This window comes from Bubalus kerabau, chromosome 7 (genome assembly GCF_029407905.1).
Source record: "Bubalus kerabau isolate K-KA32 ecotype Philippines breed swamp buffalo chromosome 7, PCC_UOA_SB_1v2, whole genome shotgun sequence".
Classification (NCBI taxonomy): Eukaryota; Metazoa; Chordata; class Mammalia; order Artiodactyla; family Bovidae; genus Bubalus; species Bubalus kerabau.
The window spans coordinates 26,546,440-26,567,660 of NC_073630.1; the positions used below are offsets into that span (position 1 = coordinate 26,546,440).

General features: G+C 37.5%; 1 protein-coding gene across 3 annotated transcripts in view; it reads right to left on the reverse strand.

Annotated features, from left to right (window-relative positions):
- Positions 1 to 21,221, reverse strand: part of PPA2 (inorganic pyrophosphatase 2) — a 217,184-nt gene that overhangs the window by 34,631 nt on the left and 161,332 nt on the right. For all 3 annotated transcript variants that reach the window (XM_055587874.1, XM_055587872.1, XM_055587873.1), the window contains one exon: positions 13,634 to 13,760. In XM_055587874.1, the coding sequence (XP_055443849.1) occupies positions 13,634 to 13,760 (127 nt within the window). The remainder of the gene's footprint in view (positions 1 to 13,633; positions 13,761 to 21,221) is intronic.

Sequence of the window (21,221 nt, forward strand, 5' to 3'; positions counted from 1 at the left end):
CAAATTCTGATTTTTTACCCTTTATCTTACAAAGAAGTTCCTGCCAAAGTGAGTTTGTATTGACCATTTTCCTACATTCTATCTCTATTTTTGCAAAAAAACAAAAAAAAATCTCTGTAAATTAACTGAACTCCTCCAAATCACTGTTTTCTTACTGGCAGGAAAAAAATATCTTTTAGTCTATGGAAGGTGAGCAACCAGAAATGCACTTTAATCAATGTCCAAAATGAATAATTTTCTATTACTTATTCTTGTCTGGAGAATCCCATGGACAAAGGAGCCTGGTGGGCTACAGTCCATGGGGTCGCAAAGAGCCAGACATGACTGAGCGACTAACACACACACAAATCTGATTTATGGTATCATTATACCTTGCCCAATCTGCCACTTTTTGTCCTACTGCATAAACCTTTTTTTTAATAACTGCTTTTTAACACACTGACTTCAAACAAGAAAGGAAAAGCTAAGTTACTCAGTATGCACCTCAGTTTGCAAGGTTTTCCCTTCAGAAGTTATAAAGGGGATCTGTTAAGAAATGACATCAATAACAAAAAACCTGAACATTTAATAATGCCAATGAGAAGTATAATTCTCCAAATATAAGTCAAACTTTTCCATTCTCAATTAATTATACCCTGGAGCAAAAACAGCTGCATTTTCAAAAAAAACCAAAACATTTAAAATAAGTAATTTAAACATTTTAAAACCTCAATAGCAAATGCCTCCAGCCAAGACTGTACATATAATACTAAGTCAGTTCAATGAATTACTCTTCCAAAAATATGAAAAATTCCACCTAAGTCCATAAACTGATTTACAGTTCTTTAAAGATTTTTATATAAATAACCTCATTTGTTCCTCATAAAACTCCTGAGACTTGTGAAGAGTAAGTAAATTTGCATCAAATGTAAGAAACTACAGCTAAGAAAATGTAAAATTTGGGTAAAATGCTTTCAACTCATTCATGGTAGAACTAGTATTATACAAATACAAGTCTTCTAATTCCATGAATCCTAGCTTTTCTTCTATAATGCACATTAATAATATGTCACAGGTTTATTTATATTATTTTTAAGTATAGATATATTTTTATTTTGGTTTTATTATGGTAAAATATCCATAACATAAAATTTACCATTTTTAAGTGTTTGTTTCAGTGGCAACAGCCATCACTATTAGCCATCTTCAGAAATTTTTAAAATATATGTTCATTGTAAGAACAGAAGCAATTCTCTAGTGGTCATCTACTTCCACTCTTGGAATTAATTTTATATGAAAGGTTCTACTATAAATAATTTTATAATTTATTTTCAAGATGAACTAATCCAAAAATAAAAGAACACTCTAGAAGTGTTCCTTCATATAATCAAGCTAAGCTTATTTCGGTTCTCTTTTTAACTACAAATCAAACTCTTTTAATTGAGATCTACTCAATCAATTCCCTGGACGATTAACAAAGACTCTCTACTTCTGCAGCATATTCTGCCTGATGTTGACAGTAGTCTGTCTGCTGAGTCTAGCAGACAACCCTAGAATGAAGCCTGCACTTTGCTCCCACGAGTTAAATTTTAGCTTTGCCAAGCATCAGGTATATTTATTTCCAAATATTTATGCCAACGGTGTCTAGAGTTATAATTATGAAATTTAATAAAATGTTATATAAGTCAGTGACTTTATCAGTACAAAAATGAGATTTTGTTTCTATAAAATTACTGTGAATGTTTTTGAAGGAAATCAATAAAAGAGACTGTTAAAAACATCTGCTGTCAAAGTAGGCCTGCGTAAGTTAAAGATGAGACAAAGACGTAAAAATCTACAATTATGTGTCAGTCACTCTGCAAATGAGGTGGGGAGAGGATTTTAGATATGAGAGGTCAAGGACAGCTTATAACAAAAAGTATTTTAGTAAATTCTTAGATAAAGTGTGGGAGTGACTCGTTCAAACATCCAGAAAAGGAGTCCTGGGAGGAAGACTAGGTGCCAATATTCTGAGGTATGAGCGTGCACTGAATGCTTGAGGAAGACGGTAAGAAAGCCCTGATTTAGAGCAGAGTTAAGAGTGTTAAGAGATGAGATTAAAGAAGCAGTAACTCCAGGGGTCACACTACAGACCTGACTTTGGGATGAGACACCATACAGGATTCTGGGCAGAGGAGTATGTGTTTTCAGGAAGAATTCTAATTGTCTTTTACGGAAAAGATTGTGCAGAAGAAGGGGAAGCAGGAAATCCAACATGAGGCTACTGACTGTACATGCAGGTGAAATATGATGAGGGAGGGCTTTGATAATTGTAACTGTAGGAAGGTGATGACAAGTGGTCAGTTTTGGATTAATTTTAGAAAGCAGAACTGAGATGAATCACCAGTGACAGAAAAAACAAAAAATAACAGAACCCAGTAAAAATCAGAAGTGAAGTGAAGTGAAGTCGCTCAGTCGTGTTCAACTCTTTGCAACCCTATGGACAGTACACTACCAGGCTCCACCGTCCATGGGATTTTCCAGGCAAGAATACTGGAGTGGGCTGCCACTTTCTTCTCCAGGGGATCTTCCCAACCCAGGGATCAAACCCGGGTCTCCTGCATTGCAGACAGACACTTTACCATCTGAGCCACCAGGGAAGCCCCCAAAATCAGACTTACATAATATTTAAAGAATCAAAGAGCTAAAATGGACTAGTCTGTAATATTAAGTAGCAATTCAAATTATAATACAGCTAAAAGCAGTCACCTAAATAGGTATTACCCTGTTTTCAAAAATTTTCATAATAGGTGTCTTAAGTTCTGACAAATAGTGTACAGCCATGATTTACGCTATAAACGAGCTGTTTCCCAATTTGAAAGTTTAATTAACAAATATTATATGGAATCTCCCTAATGGAATTTTTATATTAAAACTAAAAATATATGATTAAACCACCCTAACGGCAGAAAATGAAGAAGAACTAAAAAGACTCTTGATGAAAGCGAAAGTGGAGAGTGACAAAGTTGGCTTAAAGCTCAACATTCAGAAAACTAAGATCATGGCATCCGGTCCCATCACTTCATGGGAAATAGATGGGGAAACAGTGGAAACAGTGTCAGACTTTATTTTTTTGGGCTCCAAAATCACTGCAGATGGTGACTGAAGCCATGTAATTGAAAGACGCTTACTCCTTGGAAGAAAGTTATGACCAACTTAGATAGCATATTCAAAAGCAGAGACGTTACTTTGCCAACAAAGGTCCGTCTAGTCAAGGCTATGGTTTTTCCTGTGGTCATGTATGGATGTGAGAGTTGGACTGTGAAGAAGGCTGAGCGCCGAAGAATTGATGCTTTTGAACTGTGGTGTTGGAGAAGACTCTTGAGAGTCCCTTGGACTGCAAGGAGATCCAACCAGTCCATTCTGAAGGAGATCAGCCCTGGGATTTCTTTGGAAGGAATGATGCTAAAGCTGAAACTCCAGTACTTTGGCCACCTCATGCAAAGAGTTGACTCACTGGAAAAGACTCTGATCCTAGGAGGGATTGGGGGCAGGAGGAGAAGTGGATGACAGAGGATGAGATCGCTGGATGGCATCACTGACTCGATGGACATGAGTTTGAGTGAACTCCGGGAGTTGGTGATGGACAGGGAGGCCTGGTGTGCTGCGATTCATGGGGTTGCAAAGAGTTAGACATGACTGAGTGACTGAACTGAACTGAATTAAATTAGCCCATTTAAGTTCACTGATCCTAAAAAGTCGATGTTCATTCACTCTTGCCATCTCCTGTATGACCACCTCCAATTTACCTTGATTCACGACCTAGCACTTCAGATTCCTATACAAATTGTTCTTTATAGCATCAGACTTGACTTTCACCAATAGACACATCCACAACTGGGTATGGTTTCCACTTTGGCTCAGGCTCTTCATTCTTTCTGGAGTGATTTCTCTGCTATTCTCCAGTAGCATATTGGATACCTGCTGACCTGGGGGTTCATCTTTCAGTGTCCTATCTTTTTGCCTTTTCATACTGTTCATGGGGTTCTCAAGGTAAGAAGCTGAAGTAGTTTGCCATTCTCTTCTCCACTTAGGGGCTTCCCTTGTGGCTCAGCTGGTAAAGAATCCATGTGCAATATGGGAGACCTGGGTTCGATCCCTGGGTTGGGAAGATCCCCTGGAGAAGGGAAAGGCTACCCACTCCAGTATTCTGGCCCAGAGAATTCCATGGACTGTATAGTCCATGGGGTCGCAAAGAGTCAGACATGACTGAGCGACTTTCACTTTTTCCACTTAGGCATAGACATGAATAATATAAATAAGCACTAAAAATAACATATTCATAAAATTCTTCTATAAACATACTATTTTTCCTTATGGTAAAGACCAGTCCTCAAATGAATTTGTAACTAACTTCTTACTTAATTCGGAGAAGGCAATGGCAACCCACTCCAGTACTCTTGCCTGGAAAATCCCATGGATGGAGGAGCCTGGTAGGCTGCAGTTCATGGGGTCGCTAAGAGTCAGACACAACTGAGCAACTTCACTTTCACTTTTCACTTTCCTGCGTTGGAGAAGGAAATGGCAACCCACTCCAGTGTTGTTGCCTGGAGAATCCCAGGGACAGGGGAGCCTAGTGGGTTGCCATCTATGGGGTCACACAGAGTCGGACATGACTGAAGTGACTTAACAGCAGCAGCAACTTTCTAAAGCATTTTGCTTTACAAAAAATAGAAACATCTGACAAAGATCAGGCAAAGAATTCGTGTTTCAACAAATTCACTCAAGTTAACCCACAGAAAGATAAACTATAAAAAAGGAAAACTCAAAATACTTAAAAACAAAAAAGCACCCTGCTGACTCAATATGGAACAAAAATACCTGTCAGGTAAAAGCAGGATAATCATATGATTTATTGTATGTATTGGAATATCTGCTAGAGTTAATCAAGAGAAAAAGCAGTCAATCCTGAGAGAACCAATACAAACAAGGATTTTAAAGTAGTTATTATGAATATACTCCAGGACTTTCAGGAATATATGAAAGTTCACAATGCATGAACATGTGGAAATCTCAGATGAGGAATAAAAACTATGAAACTTTCAAAAAAAAGAAGACAAATGACAGATAGTCGCAAATAAAAAATGATGAATTTCATAGCAGAACTTGGATATGTCAGAAAAATCAGGCAAGTAGCAGACAGAACAATGGAAATTATGCAGTCTGGAGAACAGTAAGCAAGAAAGACCGAAAAGACATGAAGAGAGTTTCAGCAACCTGTGAAACAAAGAGTGGCCTAAATATAATAGATACAAAAATTAACTCAAAATCAATTAAAGATCTGAAACCATAAACTTCTTAGAATAAAACCTAGGCTGCAACCTCACTGACATCAGCCTTAATAATATTTTTGTGGATCTGACTCCAAAGGCAAGGAAAACAAAAGCAGAAATAAACAAATGGGACTACATCAACCTTAACAGCTTTTTTGAGCAGCAAAGGAAACCATCATTAAAATGAAAAGGTAACCTACCTTTGAATGGGAGAAGATATTTGCTAGTTGTATATCTGATGATGGACTAACATCCAAAATATATCAAGAACTCATTACAATAACAAAACAACAAAAAACCCCAATTCAAAAATGGGCAGAAGATCTAAACAGACATTTTTCCAAAGACACACAGATGGTCAACAGGCATGTGAAAAGATGGTCAACATCACTATCAAGGAAGTGCAGATCAAAGCTACAATGAGATACCACCTCACAGCTGCTATAATGGCTATTCTCAAAATGACAAGGAATAACAAATGTTGGGGAGAATGTAGAGAAAAGGGAGCCATTGTAAACTGCTGGGAGGATTGTAAACTGGTGCAGTCACTATGGAAAACTGTATGGAGACTTCTGAAAAATATGGAGGCCAGGGACATGTGTGGGGAGACGAATATCATCAAATTTGGTTAGGTGATTTCATCACCTAATTGAACATATATCAGAACCGTCATCAATTATTCTAGTTCCAAGACTGGATTATCTAGCCAGCAATGAAGGATAGATGAACAGAACAGTTTTCAACTAGAAAGAATCCATAAAATCACTCAGGGAGATTTATGAAACTATATATCACGCACACCTCTAACTTCCCACCCACATCCCCATATGGAGAACTAACTGTACCTTCATGAAAAAGATAAAAGAAAATGAAAATGCTGTTTCTCTAGCATTATTTTCACAAATGACAACATGAAGTGAGGAAAGCATTATAATCAGATGAGGATTTTTGTTTCTATTTTTAGACAAAAGCCAGTAACTCAAATGTAATGCCATATCTCCTTACATTTCTTAAAAAAAATAAAGATAATAGATAATGCGCTTATGTTTGAAGTTCTGCCCAAAGAGAGTAAAAACGAAAGGAGTTTCTGATTGTATGAGATGCCACCAAAGGAAGTGACATAAGCACACAAAGCCCTTGTTCCAGTACTGCCGATGCTGCTTTCACAGGCCTAAACATGTGCATGACCGGCCTCTAAACAAAGTCCACAGGAAGCAGAACATATGTTTCTAATGACATTTTATAAACATTCATAAGAAATAATAATTGCCTCCTGTAATACTCACTGTATTTTCCACATCAAAAACAGAGGTTCCAGCTCAGAGAACAGTTTTATTATACTTACTCAGGATCTCTCAAAGTTTCTCATGTTTTCCACACTGGTCTACATATCTTATCAATGTCTGTACTAAAAATATATACTAACATCATGAAAAAATGGAAATTAATACACTTCAAAATAAGTTAAAACCAATCACAGCATTTCTACATAAAAGACTACCTGTACTGTATCAAGAAACTCTCTTGGAAAAGACTTGGTAGATTTCTTTCCCAAAATATAAATATTCATTGTCATTTCATGAGAAATTTTACATGACCAACAAAATGAAAACCATCCGAGTGCCTTGTATGTAGTAATCCAAATGTTTCTCTAACCTAATTTTAATTGGAAGCACATAATCCAGTGGCTAAAAGCTTAGACTTTGGGTCAGCCAGCCCTTCACTGAAGTTTCAGCTCCACCACTTAAAGCGTCCCTAAAGTACCTAAAAACGTGCCAATGTCCCCAAGAAATCTATCTCATGATCCTATAAGTGTTTCATTAAGCACTAACTCTGAAGATTATTGACGTCTTACAACAGGCTAAGAATAATGGATTGAAATATTCCTAAAACAACCGAAATTTAGAGAAGAAAAACTCTAGGGACCATTTACTGATTAGAGGATCAACCCCACAATGTTAGAGATGAAGAATGCGTCAGGAGGTTATGTGACCTTTCTAAGGTCTGATAACTAATACACACAAGGCAAGGTTTTAGAATTAAGGTCTCCTCTACTCCTCACATCATAGGACTATAACTGAAGCCTGAAAAAACACTGGGAGAGGTCAAGGTTCAAAAAAAAAGGCTAAAGATTCCCAGTAATTTAATTCTATTCTTAATTACAGTACATTTTACTCAATTTGTTCCTATTCCTCAACCACTTCCTCCCACACTCCATCCCTACCCACCCAGGCCCTATTAAGCAATACCTATTAATGAAATCAAAAGAATGAAGATCAAAAGAGCCATCTTTTTTACTAGGACTTCTAATCATAATTATCCCACTGATGCTTCAATTATTTAAGAGCAAGTGGTCAGCACTCCCAGAACACCAAGGCCACAGATACTTTTCTGAGGGGCGATGTGATGCAGTGGTGAAGAGCATGGGCTCGGGAGTGCAACTGGATTCCAGTGGCTCCCATAAGCCTTTAGAGAAGTCACCAACTGACCCCTGCCCCCAACAACCAATTTCTCAGTTTCCTAATTTGAGAAAAAAAAAAAAAAAAGAGAGAGAGAGGACACCAGCACATCTTGACTGAACTTAGGCAAACATTGAGCAGATATTGCAAAAGGAGCATTCAGCATAGTTACTAGACATACAGTAATTGTTCCAGAAATGTTAGCGCTCTGAGGATGACAGTGGTGACATGCCAGCCCCTGTCTGCACCAAGCACGTGTGCAGGAAAGCAAACGCAACTCCATCCTTTCAGGTTACAGAGGTTAACATGAATATTTTCCCCTAAGATTACTATGTTGTGCCCTATTTTTCCCCTAAATGGCAAGATTAGCTTGTTTTTCAGGAATTAAGCAAATCAAATATCAGTTAATTTGGCTTATTTTTAAAATAATAATTGAAGGGGCACTAGAAGTATTTAGTTAACACATGAAAATTTAAGTCAAATAGATTTGGCCTTGAAAGAAAATGAGCTTCCCTGGTGGCTCAGAAGGTAAAGAATCTGCCTGCAATGCAGGAGACCCATTCAATCCCTGGGTTGGGAAGATCCCCGGGAGAAGGAAATGGCAACCCACTCCAGTGTTCTCGCCTGCAGAAGTCCATGGACGGAGGAGCCTGGCGGGCTACAGTTCATGGGATCGCAAAGACTTGGACACGACTGAGTGATTAACACTTTCTTTCTTTGAAAGAAAAGAAAAGAAACTACACAATTTGACTTTCAAATTTCTTTAAATGTAAGATGAAATTATACAAATATGAAATAAAGACAAATTCTGATGATTTCAGGACAAGTGTAATGCTGGCCTTTGAAAAAGTCCCAACTGCCTCTTTTAAATAATTCCCTTACTACTCATATGATTTATTCATCCCAGAATGTATCTACATCAATATAATTGTGCTGCTTATCAATTTTTGAAAACTTTAACATCACTGCACAGGCAGGATTTATTACAGGACAATAGATAGCAGTTTTCATTTAATACCAAAGAAAATAAATTTTTATTACTCTGCAAGTTGACATAGCTTCCAGGCTTAAAACATCTCCTCATGACATTACTTTACCTGACATGAGGTCCTTAGGCATCGTTGGCAGTTCTGAAGAGGCTCAAACATCTGTTTGGTGAGTATCTGAAGCTTGACATTATAGGAACTGCTTGCTTTAACCAAAGAAATGACATATGCCCTAGGATTGCAATTTCAATCTTCTTAAAAAGCTCTGAACTTGGTTATTTCATAACCAAGAACTATTATCCCTAACAGCCAAGGCATTCTCTACTAACAACTTAGCTGCCCTACATAAGGAGTCTTATTAACTCTTACAAATTAAGGTACCATTAGGAGCATTAGGGGCTGGAACCTAATTACAGGGCATTAAACAGTCTTGGTGCTCATCAAGTGTTAATGACCCAGTCAAAGTGCCCAATTTTCTACCAAACAGTATAAGGAATTTGTTTTCAAATGTTATTTAGACTTTTTTTAGATTTTCAAAGTGGCTACTCCAATTCTGAAGGAGGTCAGCCCTGGGATTTCTTTGGAAGGAATGATGCTAAAGCTGAAACTCTAGTACTTTGGCCACCTCATGCAAAGAGTTGACTCATTGGAAAAGACTCTGATGCTGGGAGGGATTGGGGGCAGGAGGAGAAGGGGACGACAGAGGATGAGGTGGTTGGATGGCATCACTGACTCAGTGGACATAATTTTGAGTGAACTCCAGGAGTTGGTGATGGACAGGGAGGCCTGGCGTGCTGTGATTCATGGGGTCGCAAAGAGTCGGACACGACTGAGCGACTGAACTGAACTGAACTCCAATTTCAGGAGGCAAAACTTGAAGATTTAAATATTAATGTTAAAATGAAAAATATAGCTAGCAACCAGTTTCTAATTGAAATGTGCTTTCTTATGCAACGACACTTTTAGTTCAGTCAAGTCAAAGTTTAAAAACCTATACACATTAAAACAGGATATTACAGTCTACTGAAGTCTGTACATGTTCATTAGGATCAAAGAAGTTATTACCTAACAAATAAAACAACACCAGAACTTCCTTGCAAAAAACATAAATGTGTTCAGATTAATATGGAAAAAAAAGAGAGAGATAAAGTGTACTGTCTATAAATTGTCTTTGTTTTCAAATAAGAAAAAATAGGTACTAACCATGTAAAAAACAGCTTCTTTTCTTAAGGTAGTAGAAATGAATAGCAGGGACTTATTTTTAAGTGTCTAAGTAACAATTAAAATATATAGGAAATATTAAAAAAATTTCTCTACACATTTCTTCAGAAAACTACTGATTTTTAAAAAAATTTCCAGACAGTTACCCTTCCTTACATGGTTTTAACCCTTCTTCATATTGAATAGAAATGCCAAGTATAGATGACGATGTTTAAAACTGTTAAAAAATCATACTCCTTTGTGATAGAAATTTCAACTCATTTACAGTAACTTATACTTAAGTTTACTGCATTAGATAATTTAAGAGTATTTAAGTATAAGTTAACCAACAAAACAAAATAAACTATTTCTGACATGTATAGACTCTGACATGTATGAGCTCAATTTTCCCAGGCATCTTCTATAAAAATTTTTGGAAAGGTACACCAGTCAAAAAATGCAAATAAAAAAGAGAATATGAAAGAATCTAAGAAAGAATAGGACCAATAGCCCAGAAAGGCAATGAAAAGAAAGCCCATGGCAACAGCTATGCAGCAGGCTTAAGAAAACAGCCTGTCCAAGGCCAGTCGTCAATAAACAGTGATAACGAAGGGAATGACACTCATATAACACTGTGAATGCCATTTAGTAGTTTTCAACTATCAGATTTAAGAGACAAAACATGATAAACAGCTATGCTGAAAGAACAGAACCTACACATTATAAATGCTGACGCTATAGAACTCATAGTATAGCTGAGGGAAGCTGGGAGGCAAGGGGCAGAGAAGGAAAGAAGGGTAGAAACCTCAATGTCCTGGTTTTACACTGGGCAGCCACAAGTTACTGTTCAAAATTAATGAAGCAATAAATATAGTTTGAAGTGTAATACCTACAGCTATTAAGTAACAGAAGAAGAAATGTGGTAACAAAATTGAGAAATGTATAAGATGTTAAATTTCTAATCTTTCAAAGCAGCAAATTGAAAGAAAAGAATCAGAGGTATGAGGCACATCGATTACAGAAGAGAAGCTACCAATCGAGAACTAAAACATATGGGGAAGGAGATACCAGAAGTAAGACTGGGGGTAGGGGTGGGAAAGGGAACATTACTTTTCATTTTATGTATCTTTTTTATACTTCTGAGCTTTTATTTCTAAATATATGACTATTTTTATAATTAAAAAAAAAAGTCATCCAAAATCATGTGTTTGTGATTTTAGAAGGAAAGGGACACATAATAAAATGTTTAAAAGTTACCTGGTTTAAGATTAAATACTGTTGATTTATTTTCAAAGATTTACAGTCGATAGAAAATAACATCAAACTTTTAATATCTATTCGCTAGTATTTAGTTAATCATATGAATCCAAACATACATTCTTATGGTGCTACATTAAAACCATGAGTTGTTACAAGAGACATTTCCCCTAATCTCAAAATCATGAAGTTGATTCCTTTATTTCTGAGGTCCCCTCACCCTTGCCAAGGTTCTATTTTTCACCTGTAACATTATATAAAATAAGCCATGTACTTACAACACTTAAACTTTTCCTGAATTATAAGTTATATATCTTTAGAAGATGAATTATTGTGATACAAGATAGAGCTATTAAATATTGTGATCAAGTCATATAATCTGATTTTGTAAAAATTTCTTCACGAATTGAGGAAGCTTTCAACCCCTGTGTTAGCGAGCATCTCTCAGTTCTCATCCCCTCCAATTCTCCTCTTTAGAGCTGCTAATGAAAACACAGACAACACAGCAGGCTAAGTAGTGAAGAAAAAAGTAAGGTTAGGAATGATCTCTGTCCATTAATATTTGCATTCTAACCTTTAGGAAACTCTAGGAGTAACATACTTATCCTATGTAATTTGGTTTCAAAACTGCTAGTTACAATACTGTAAAAATTACACAAACATGAACTGCTCAGTATAGTATGGTAGATGGATAGCAGACTTTATAATCACACAAAAATGAGTTCAAATCATGGTTCTACTACTTAGTAAAAGTGCAAACTTGGGTAAATTATTTAAATCCTTTGAGAGTCTTCTAAATTAAGAATAACAACCAGTGTTTGCCTATGATAGGGAATTTAGGATGTTAAATAACATCTCCAACAGTATTGGGTAAAGACTAGTCTCCTTAGACTTTCAGCCTCTCCAGTTTAAAGGGACATTCGTCAGCACATTTTGTGACTTTAGTGTGCCACATCACAAGCTGAATGATTTGTTTTTGCTGGCTGTTTCATCATTATATTATCAGGTCTCATTAGAGGAGAAGCTAATGTATTAAAAAAACTCTTAAGCTGGTTATTTACTCTTGTTGCATATATATATATATATATATATATATATATATGAGAAATACGATAATAAAGAAACTCAGGATAAAATAATTAGATAAGAAATATATATGGTTTAATATGGGCTCAGTCTCATATTTTAATTGTACTTTTCATGTTTTAGTTTTGGCCCTGAGGTTATATGTACTTTACCCTATCAGACCCCTTCCTTTCTCAATTGCAAGCAAGAATGGCATAAAATTTCTCTTGCTCCATGTTCAAGAAAAGATTTTAAATGCAGATAAATTAGGAGAAAAAAATGTGTTAATGAGTTTCAGTCAATTCAGAAATGGTATACTTTCCAGTTTAGATAAGAATTGAGGCCTAGAAAAAAACAGGATCCTGAATAAGGATGAAACCAAAAGGAGAAAAGTTAGAAAAACAGGGGGGAAAATTGGTGAAAGAACAATAATAGTGGCCATATATTCAACACTTGATGTGACAGCCAGATTCTTTAGGTAAATCATCTTTTATACTGTGAACAACCTCACAAGTAGGTATAATCACTTCCACTGATAGATGAGCAAACTGAAATTCAGAAAGATTAAATGATTTATCTAAAGTCACTTGGGTAGGAAGTAGCACAGCCAGAATGAAAACTGAAGTCTGTCTGACTCCAAGGAAAGTCAACTCTTCACCACACAAACTATTCTGGGAATTTAAATTTCCAGGACATCAAAATTTTGCTAGAGGGCAGTTATCTTTCCCTTCAATTGTACAAGAGAAAACAAAAACTAGGTATAAGAACAGTTTATGTCCTTGATGGCTTCCCTAGTCACTTCCCTGGTGACTCAGATGGTAAAGAATCTGCCTGCAATGTGGTAGAGCACGGTTCAATCCCTGTGTTGGGAAGATCCCCTGGGAAGGAAATGGCAACCCATTCCAAGATGCTTGCTTGGAGAATTCCATGGACAGAGGAGTCTGCTGAGCCATAGTTCATGGGGTAATAGACACGACTGAGTGAATAACACAACCAACATGTCCTTGATGAACACCCCCCCCCCCACTTTATTTTCTCCTGTTATTCAAATGAATAAAATAGGGATTTAAGAAAGGAGGAAGGGTGAGAGGGACAGAGGTGAGGGGGAAGGAAAGCCATCCAATGTACTTTCTTAGTATGAACTATCATCTGTTTGCATCCTTTTCTTTCTCCTGTTCCTCCCAGCAGTATGACACAACTCAGACACAATCATACTGAACTGCCCTTCATAGTTCATGGAGAGAGAATTAGAAAAAAACATATAAATTTAACTCCCAAATACATACATTATGCTTTACACAAGCCCCTTTTAAAGTCTAAGAATCCCAATGACACACTGATCTACTTCTGTTTCTGGAGAGTTTTACAGACTTACCATGAAATTTTGAGGCTTCAGGATCATTAACATTGATAGCAATTAATTTCCAATCTGTTTCACCCTGATCAATAAGAGCCAAAACTCCAAGGATCTTCACATGAACAACTTCTCCACGAGAAAGAACCTTTAAAGAGAAAAGAAATTCAGAATCTGCAAGGCTTTGGAGAAGTTTACTCATATATTATAAAAATTCATATGAAAAATTAAAAGCACTACAGATTGAAACTTAATAAAGCTTTAATAATTAAAATCATTATAAACTCAATCATAAAGCTTTTTATGATATACTTTTTAGAATAGATATCTTAATCCCTTTTTAGAAACTAAAATTATGTATAGATCTTAAAATTTAATGTAGCAGGCCCAGAAACTCATACTAAGCAGGAAATAAAGCCACGTACATCATGTTATAGTATAAATCTGGCTTATGCGGCTTGGGGGTAAAAAGAGACATGAGAATTCTTTGAAACTGCTTAACAGTACCTTTTCTGCAAGCTATATTTATCAGTTACTAATGAAAAGTAAATTTTTACCATATCTGAATGCAGCCTTAAGATAATGAATGACAATCAAAGAATTATGAATATGTTAAAGATACAGACAAAGCAGATTTCACAAAATGTGTTAAAAGATTTTAAGAGAAATCAAGAAATAGCATGATGTTGAAGCAGATGTTCCTTGTGCTAAAGAAAGTTATTTCAGTGGTTCCTTTAAGTTGCCAACACCAAGTTTATATGCATGCATTCCTTCTATAGCCTTTTATTTTTAAAGGTTTATTTGGCTATAGAATTTCACTGTAAACTGAAATCTGAACACATGCTTCAGAATAATTCCTTCAAGACTTAAAATGCAGCTTTACAACTGGAAATCAAGGTATGCAAATAAAAGTCACTGTTGTGTCTTGAAATTATTTGAGAGAAAAAAGCAGATCTTAAACCATAAAGTCAAATACATCTTTTCCCAAACATTTGCAAAATGAATCTAAAATCTTAATATAACCTGCATGAAGCTGAATCAGTTTATCCAACAGATTAAGTGAAGTGAAGTGAAGTCACTCAGTCGTGTCTGACTCTTTGCGACCCCATGGACTGTAGCCTATCAGGCTCTTCCGTCCATGGGATTTTCCAGGCAAGAGTGCTGGAGTGGATTGCCATTTCCTTCTCCACCAACAGATTAATGTGACTGTATAAACGAAACCGAAATACCACTTTTAGGAGAACATACACAACTATATTGACCAGATTCTCACATGTTTAGGCTCTATTAAGTACGCAAGCACTATATTAGACACTGTATACAAAAAGAAAGTGCCTCCTTTCTTAAAGGTTTGCAATTGTTTTGGGGAGACTTACATACCTCGTGCCAGGAGGTCCTTTATAAAACAAAAATGTTCAGTTATCACATAACCATCAAGGAAAGGTAACTACACTGGCTAACTCAGTGATAAACTAGAGCACTGGTTCTCAACCAGAGGCAATTTTGCTCTCTAGAGGACATTTGGCAATGTCTGGGACACATTTGGTTGTCACAACTTGGTGGGTATTATTAGCATCTAGTGACAAGAGGCCAGGGATGCTGCTCAGGATAGTCTCCTGTAACAGAAACATCCACCCAAACTGTCAACAGTGCCACAGCTGAGTAGACTCTGGGGCAGGGGTGCCTATCAGAATTACTGGAAACCAGAAAATTCTGCAAGAGACAGGCATACCAGACCACCTGACCTGCCTCTTGAGAAACCTGTATGCAGGTCAGGAAGCAACAGTTAGAACTGGACATGGAACACCAGACTGGTTCCAAATAGGAAAAGGAGTACGTCAAGGCTGTATATTGTCACCCTGCTTGTTTAACTTATATGCAGAGCACATCATGAGAAACGCTGGGCTGGAGGAAGCACAAGCTGGAATCAAGATTGCTGGGAGAAATATCCATAACCTCAGATATGCAGATGACACCACCCTTATGACAGAAAGTGAAGAACTAAAGAGCCTCTTATGAAAGTAAAAGAGGAGAGTGAAAAAGTTGGCTTAAAGCTCAACATTCAGAAAACTAAGATCATGGATTCCAGTCCCATCACTTCATGGCAGATAGATGGGGAAACAGTGGAAACAGTGGCTGACTTTATTTTTCTGGGCTCCAAAATCACTTCAGATGGTGACTGCAGCAATGAACTTAAAAGACATTTACTCCTTGGAAGGAAAGTTATGACCAGCCTAGACAGCATATTAAAAAGCAGAGACTTTGTTACTTTGTCAACAAAGGTCCATCTAGTCAAGGCTATGGTTTTTCCAGTGGTCATGTATGGATGTGAGAGTTGGACTGTGAACAAGGCTGAGCGCCGAAGAATTGATGCTTTTGAACTGTGGTGTTGGAGAAGACTCCTGAGAGTCCATTGGACTGCAAGGAGATCCAACCAGTCCATCCTAAAGGAGACCAGTCCTGGGTGTTCATTGGAAGGACTGATGCTAAAGCTGAAACTCCAATACTTTGGCCACCTCATGTGAAGAGTTGACTCATTGGAGAAGACCCTGATGCTGGGAGGGACTGGGGGCAGGAGGAGAAGGGGACGACAGGATGAGATGGCTGGATGGCATCACCAACTCGATGGACATGGATTTGGGTGGACACCAGGAGTTGGTGATGGACAGGGAGGCCTGGAGTGCCACAGTTCATGGGGTGGCAAAGAGTCAGACACAACTGAGCGACTGAACTGAACTGAACTGATATAGTTTTTAAAGGCACATTCTAAATTGTTTTATATTTATCCATAAAAATCAATTTACTTTGAAATTTCATATAATATAACTTTGAGACTTTTATGGTTACAAGGACAAGCAGGAAGCATGTCTGGGCATTATCAAGTTTCATCAGAATGATAAATGCCCTTTGATCTCACAAGCAACAGAAGGGGAGTAGACAAAACACTGTCTTGCTATACATAACACATTTAAAATCTGAAAAGAAAATTCTCTCAATCAAAACAAAAACTCAGGATAAGATGCTTAGCAACAAATGGTAAAATTCTAATGAAGATCCCACAATTCAATTCAACAAATTTTGAAGAACACATAACATTAGACATCAAATGAATAATAATTCTCAAAGAACTTATCCTTAAAAATGTCTGTATCTGTGATTCTAAGTCTATTATCAACTTCCAGGACTCTGCTCCTTTCCCTTTACCCATTTACAAATACGGTGTGAAAAGAGGCTTTCTTTCTATGCTGTTCCTCACAGGTGCTTTAAGGACTAGCCAGGCACAACCAGGCACAAGATAAAGGAGCACAGCCTCAACACCAGGTCCTCCCCAATGGCTCAGAGGGTAAAGCATCTGGCTGCAGTGCAGAGACCTGGGTTCGATTCCTGGATCAGGAAGATCCCCTGGAGAAGGGAATGGCAAACCACTTCTGTATTCTTGCCTGGAGAATCCCATGGACAGAGAAGCCTGGTGGGCTACAGTCCATGAGGTTGCAAAGACTTGGACATGACTGAAGCCACTTAGCAGGGACACAGTCTCAACCAAGGTCCACTGTTTAGATGGTGATTAAATAATTCATGTTTACTAAATATTATTTCACGTCTCATTAACTAAAGGAATAAATTGCTTTGGATATAAGATGAGACCTATTTTCTCAGTTCCATTATAAAACTCTCCATCTACTCTGCAAGGAAATTAATGTACACAGCAGATACTGTTACTAATTCCTTGGAAATCATACAGTTGACCTTGTTTCAAAATGAATTTACATTCTGCAACAGGAATACAGGTATGCCTCAAAATTTTACACAGGACTAGACTAGGGTGATCATAGACTGTTCTAGCCATTATACAAAAATATTTCAAAAGGTAGGATTTTTAAGTCACAAGTATGCGGGAGTGAATTCTTGCTCCACCATTCTTAGAGGTGTTGAGGTCAATTACTTCACACAAGCCACACAGTACTTCAGGACTTGGTTTCTCAACAGTAAAGTGGAGATCATATCGCATATTCTTTGATGTAAAGAAAAAGAGCAAAGGAAACAAAAGACACATGAACTACAACATGAGGTCTTCTGCTGCTGTTGCTGCTAAGTCACTTCAGTCGTGTCCGACTCTGTGCGACCCCATAGACGGCAGCCCACCAGGCTCCCCCACCCCTGGGATTCTCCAGGCAAGAACACTGGAGTGGGTTGCCATTTCCTTCTCCAATGCAGGAAAGTGAAAAGTAAAAGTGAAGTCGCTCAGTCATGTCCGACTCTTTGCGACCCCGTGGACTGCAGCCTACCAGGCTCCTCCGTCCATGGGATTTTCCAGGCAAGAGTGCTGGAGTGGGATGCCACTGCCTTCTCCTAAGAGGTCTTCTACAGATGTTAATTTTCTCTCTGGGCTCTACACATATCTGCTCACACCTGTCAACTGCTAACTCCTGGGAACCTGCAATCAGCAGAATATGACAGTGACCCACAGTGAAACGTCTATGTGGATTTATATGAAGAATGAGGTAAAACTTCAACTGGACCCAATCAATATGAAAAACCACGGAAAGTAAAACTGCTTAAAACCTGTTATCTTGTGTATTAGGTATATACTGCAGTGTAACAAATAATTATAAATCTAAAGCCTTAAATAGTGTAAATTTATTATCTCACAGTTTCCATATATCATGAGTCCAGGTACAACATTGCTATATTCTCTGGTTATATGCATATGTATATGCATAAACACATATAGTATATACTATATATTATATAGTATATAATACTATATATATTATATATAATAATATATACATTGGACTACAAGGAGAACAAACCAGTCAATTCTAAAGGAAATCAACCCTGAATATTCATTGGAAGGACTGATGCTGAAGCTGAAGCTCCAATACTTTGGCCACTGGATACAAAGAGCTGACTCACTGGAAAGACCCTGATGTTGGAAAAGATGGAAGGCAAAAGGAGAAGGGGGCCACAGAGGATGACAAGGTTAGATAGCATCACCAACTCAATAAACATGAACTTGAGCAAACTCCAGGAGATACTGAAGGACAGGGAAGCCTGGAATGCGGCCATCTAATGGGGTTGCAAAGAAGCAGACACAACTTAGTGACTGAACAACAACAGTCAGCATATTTTTCAGTAGTAAGGAACTAAACACCTACTATGTACCAAGCATTCTATGTAAAACACAGAGGCATGCTTTCAAGATTAATTATGTAAACTTTAAAAAAAAACTTACATTTAAGGCCTTTAATTTTATCTTAGATATTTAATGACTTTGACAAGTTTATTTAAAAGCCTGTACATCAAGTTTTTTTAGATCCCTTTGTTTAGTCAATAACGAATTAGAGATAATAAATCAATTTATCAGGTATATAGATTTTCATGATTTTCAGTTACCAATCTCATTAATTATAGGTTCACTGTCAAATTTTTACATCAGTGAAAATAAGATATTTTCATTTAATCTTTTCACCCACTAAATATCTGCATAGGAATTTAAATTAACAACCTGCATCTTATATGAGCCAAGTGGCCCCAAGGATTATACCTGCAGAGTAACAGTTTTCTAGGAAACCCCCTACACTGTTGGTAGGAATGTAAATCGGTGTAGCCACTATGGAGGTTTCGCAAAAAACTGAAAATAGAATTGCCATATAATCCAGCAATCCCAATCCTGGGCATATATCCAGACAGAACTATAATTCAAAAAAAAAATACATGCACCCCTATATTCATAGCAGCATTATTCACAACAGCCAGACACAGAGAACCTAAACGTCCACTGATGGATGAATGGATAAAGAAGATGTGGCACATATATACAATGGAATATTACTTAGCCATAAAAGAGTGAAATAATGCCATCTGCAATAACATGGATGGACATAGAGATGATCATACTAAATAAAGTTAAGTCAGGAAGAGAAAGACAAATACCACACAATTTCTCCTATGTGTGCACACGTGCTAAGTCACCTCAGTTATGTCAAGCTCTTTGCAATCCCATTGACTATAGCCCACCGGTCTTCTCTGTCCATAGGATTCTCCAGGCGAGAATACTAGAGGAGGCTGTCATGCTCTCCTCCAGGGGATCTTCCCTACCCAGGGATCAAAGCCGAGTCTCCTGCAGAGGAATTCTGGGATCAACAGATGCAAATTATTATATATCCTATAAATGAAGAAACAACAAGGTGACACTATATAGCACAGGGAACTATATTCAATATCTTGTGACAAACCATAGAGGAAAAAATATGAAAAAGAATGTGTGTGTGTGTGTGTGTGTATACACACATATATATAAAACTGAATCACTCTGTTCCAAGAGGAAATTAACACAATACTGTAAATCAACTACATCTCAATAAAATAAATTTTCAACAAAAGAAGAGTTTTCTACTACATAACCTTTCTATCAATGTAATGTTACTTAATTTAGCGACCATTCTTATCACAAAAGAAGACACAGGGAAATGACCAAAGTAATATAACAGAGCATCTATTATAAGATAGAAGAGAGGAGGTACTCGTTAAAATAGTTATATTCTTCCTTCTAATCTATGCATTTTATATATCCTTTACTATCCCTCTGGAGAGAAAATGTCCAAAAAATTTTCTCAACTATAGCTTAATCTGAACTAAAGCAAACAATCTGGCCATTTTTCTGCTGGAGAGACAGAGGAATTCTAGAGTCACACACACACGAACTCTAGTGCCTGTCTGTCCTTATCTGGGTATAAAACTAGAAATCAAGATTGGATACAGATCTCTCCTGCAGGAAAGGAGAAAGGGACGGGGGAAGGAAGAGAAGAGGGAGGGAGAGGGTGGACAGAAGAGTATAAGGAAGAAAAAAAGTGGAAAAACAGAAGAATAAAAAGTGAAAGAGGGCACAGAAAATCTAAGAAGCGGATGAAGAGGACGAAACAGGAGTAAGAAAGGAGAATAAGGAAGAAGAGGACAAAGAAGAAAGAAGAGAGTAACAAAGCATCACGGCACATAAACAAGCAACGAAGAATCAGAGGAAACTATTTACTAAAACAACAGTCTGGACGCCTAAAAGTGCTAATATGAATTTCCAGAGATAACTGATTTGATCTTGGCTAGAAGAATACAACTCAAGCAGTGACCACACTTGGCATGTCTTCCATTAGGCACATGCTCTTTGCCAGACACTGAATTAAACACCGCAATGGTGGGTCTTCTCTTCTGAGAGCTCACAGCCATCTGAGAGGAGACAATGAGGCAAACAACACAGACAGTTAGTACCAAGGAACCACAGACCAAAGAGCTAGTATGTTAGTCTACGGCGGGTAACGGGAGACTTCCGAGAAGTGATACTAGAGCTGAGATCCAAAGGATGAGCAGAAGGATGTGCAGCAAAAAGAAGGGGGAAGTAAGATAAAGTGAAGGAAGAAGAGTGTTCCACTCTGCAGAGGGAACAGTTTGTACGAAGGCCTGTATTGAGTGAGGGCAGACACGTTACGGGAATTGAAAGGGTAGTACAGCTACAGGGCAGCGTGCAAACAAGGAGCGGCGGGAGAGAAAGTCAGAAAGCAGGGACAAGGCCTAAACAAGGACACAGCAGGAGAACAGTCTGCTATGAATCATG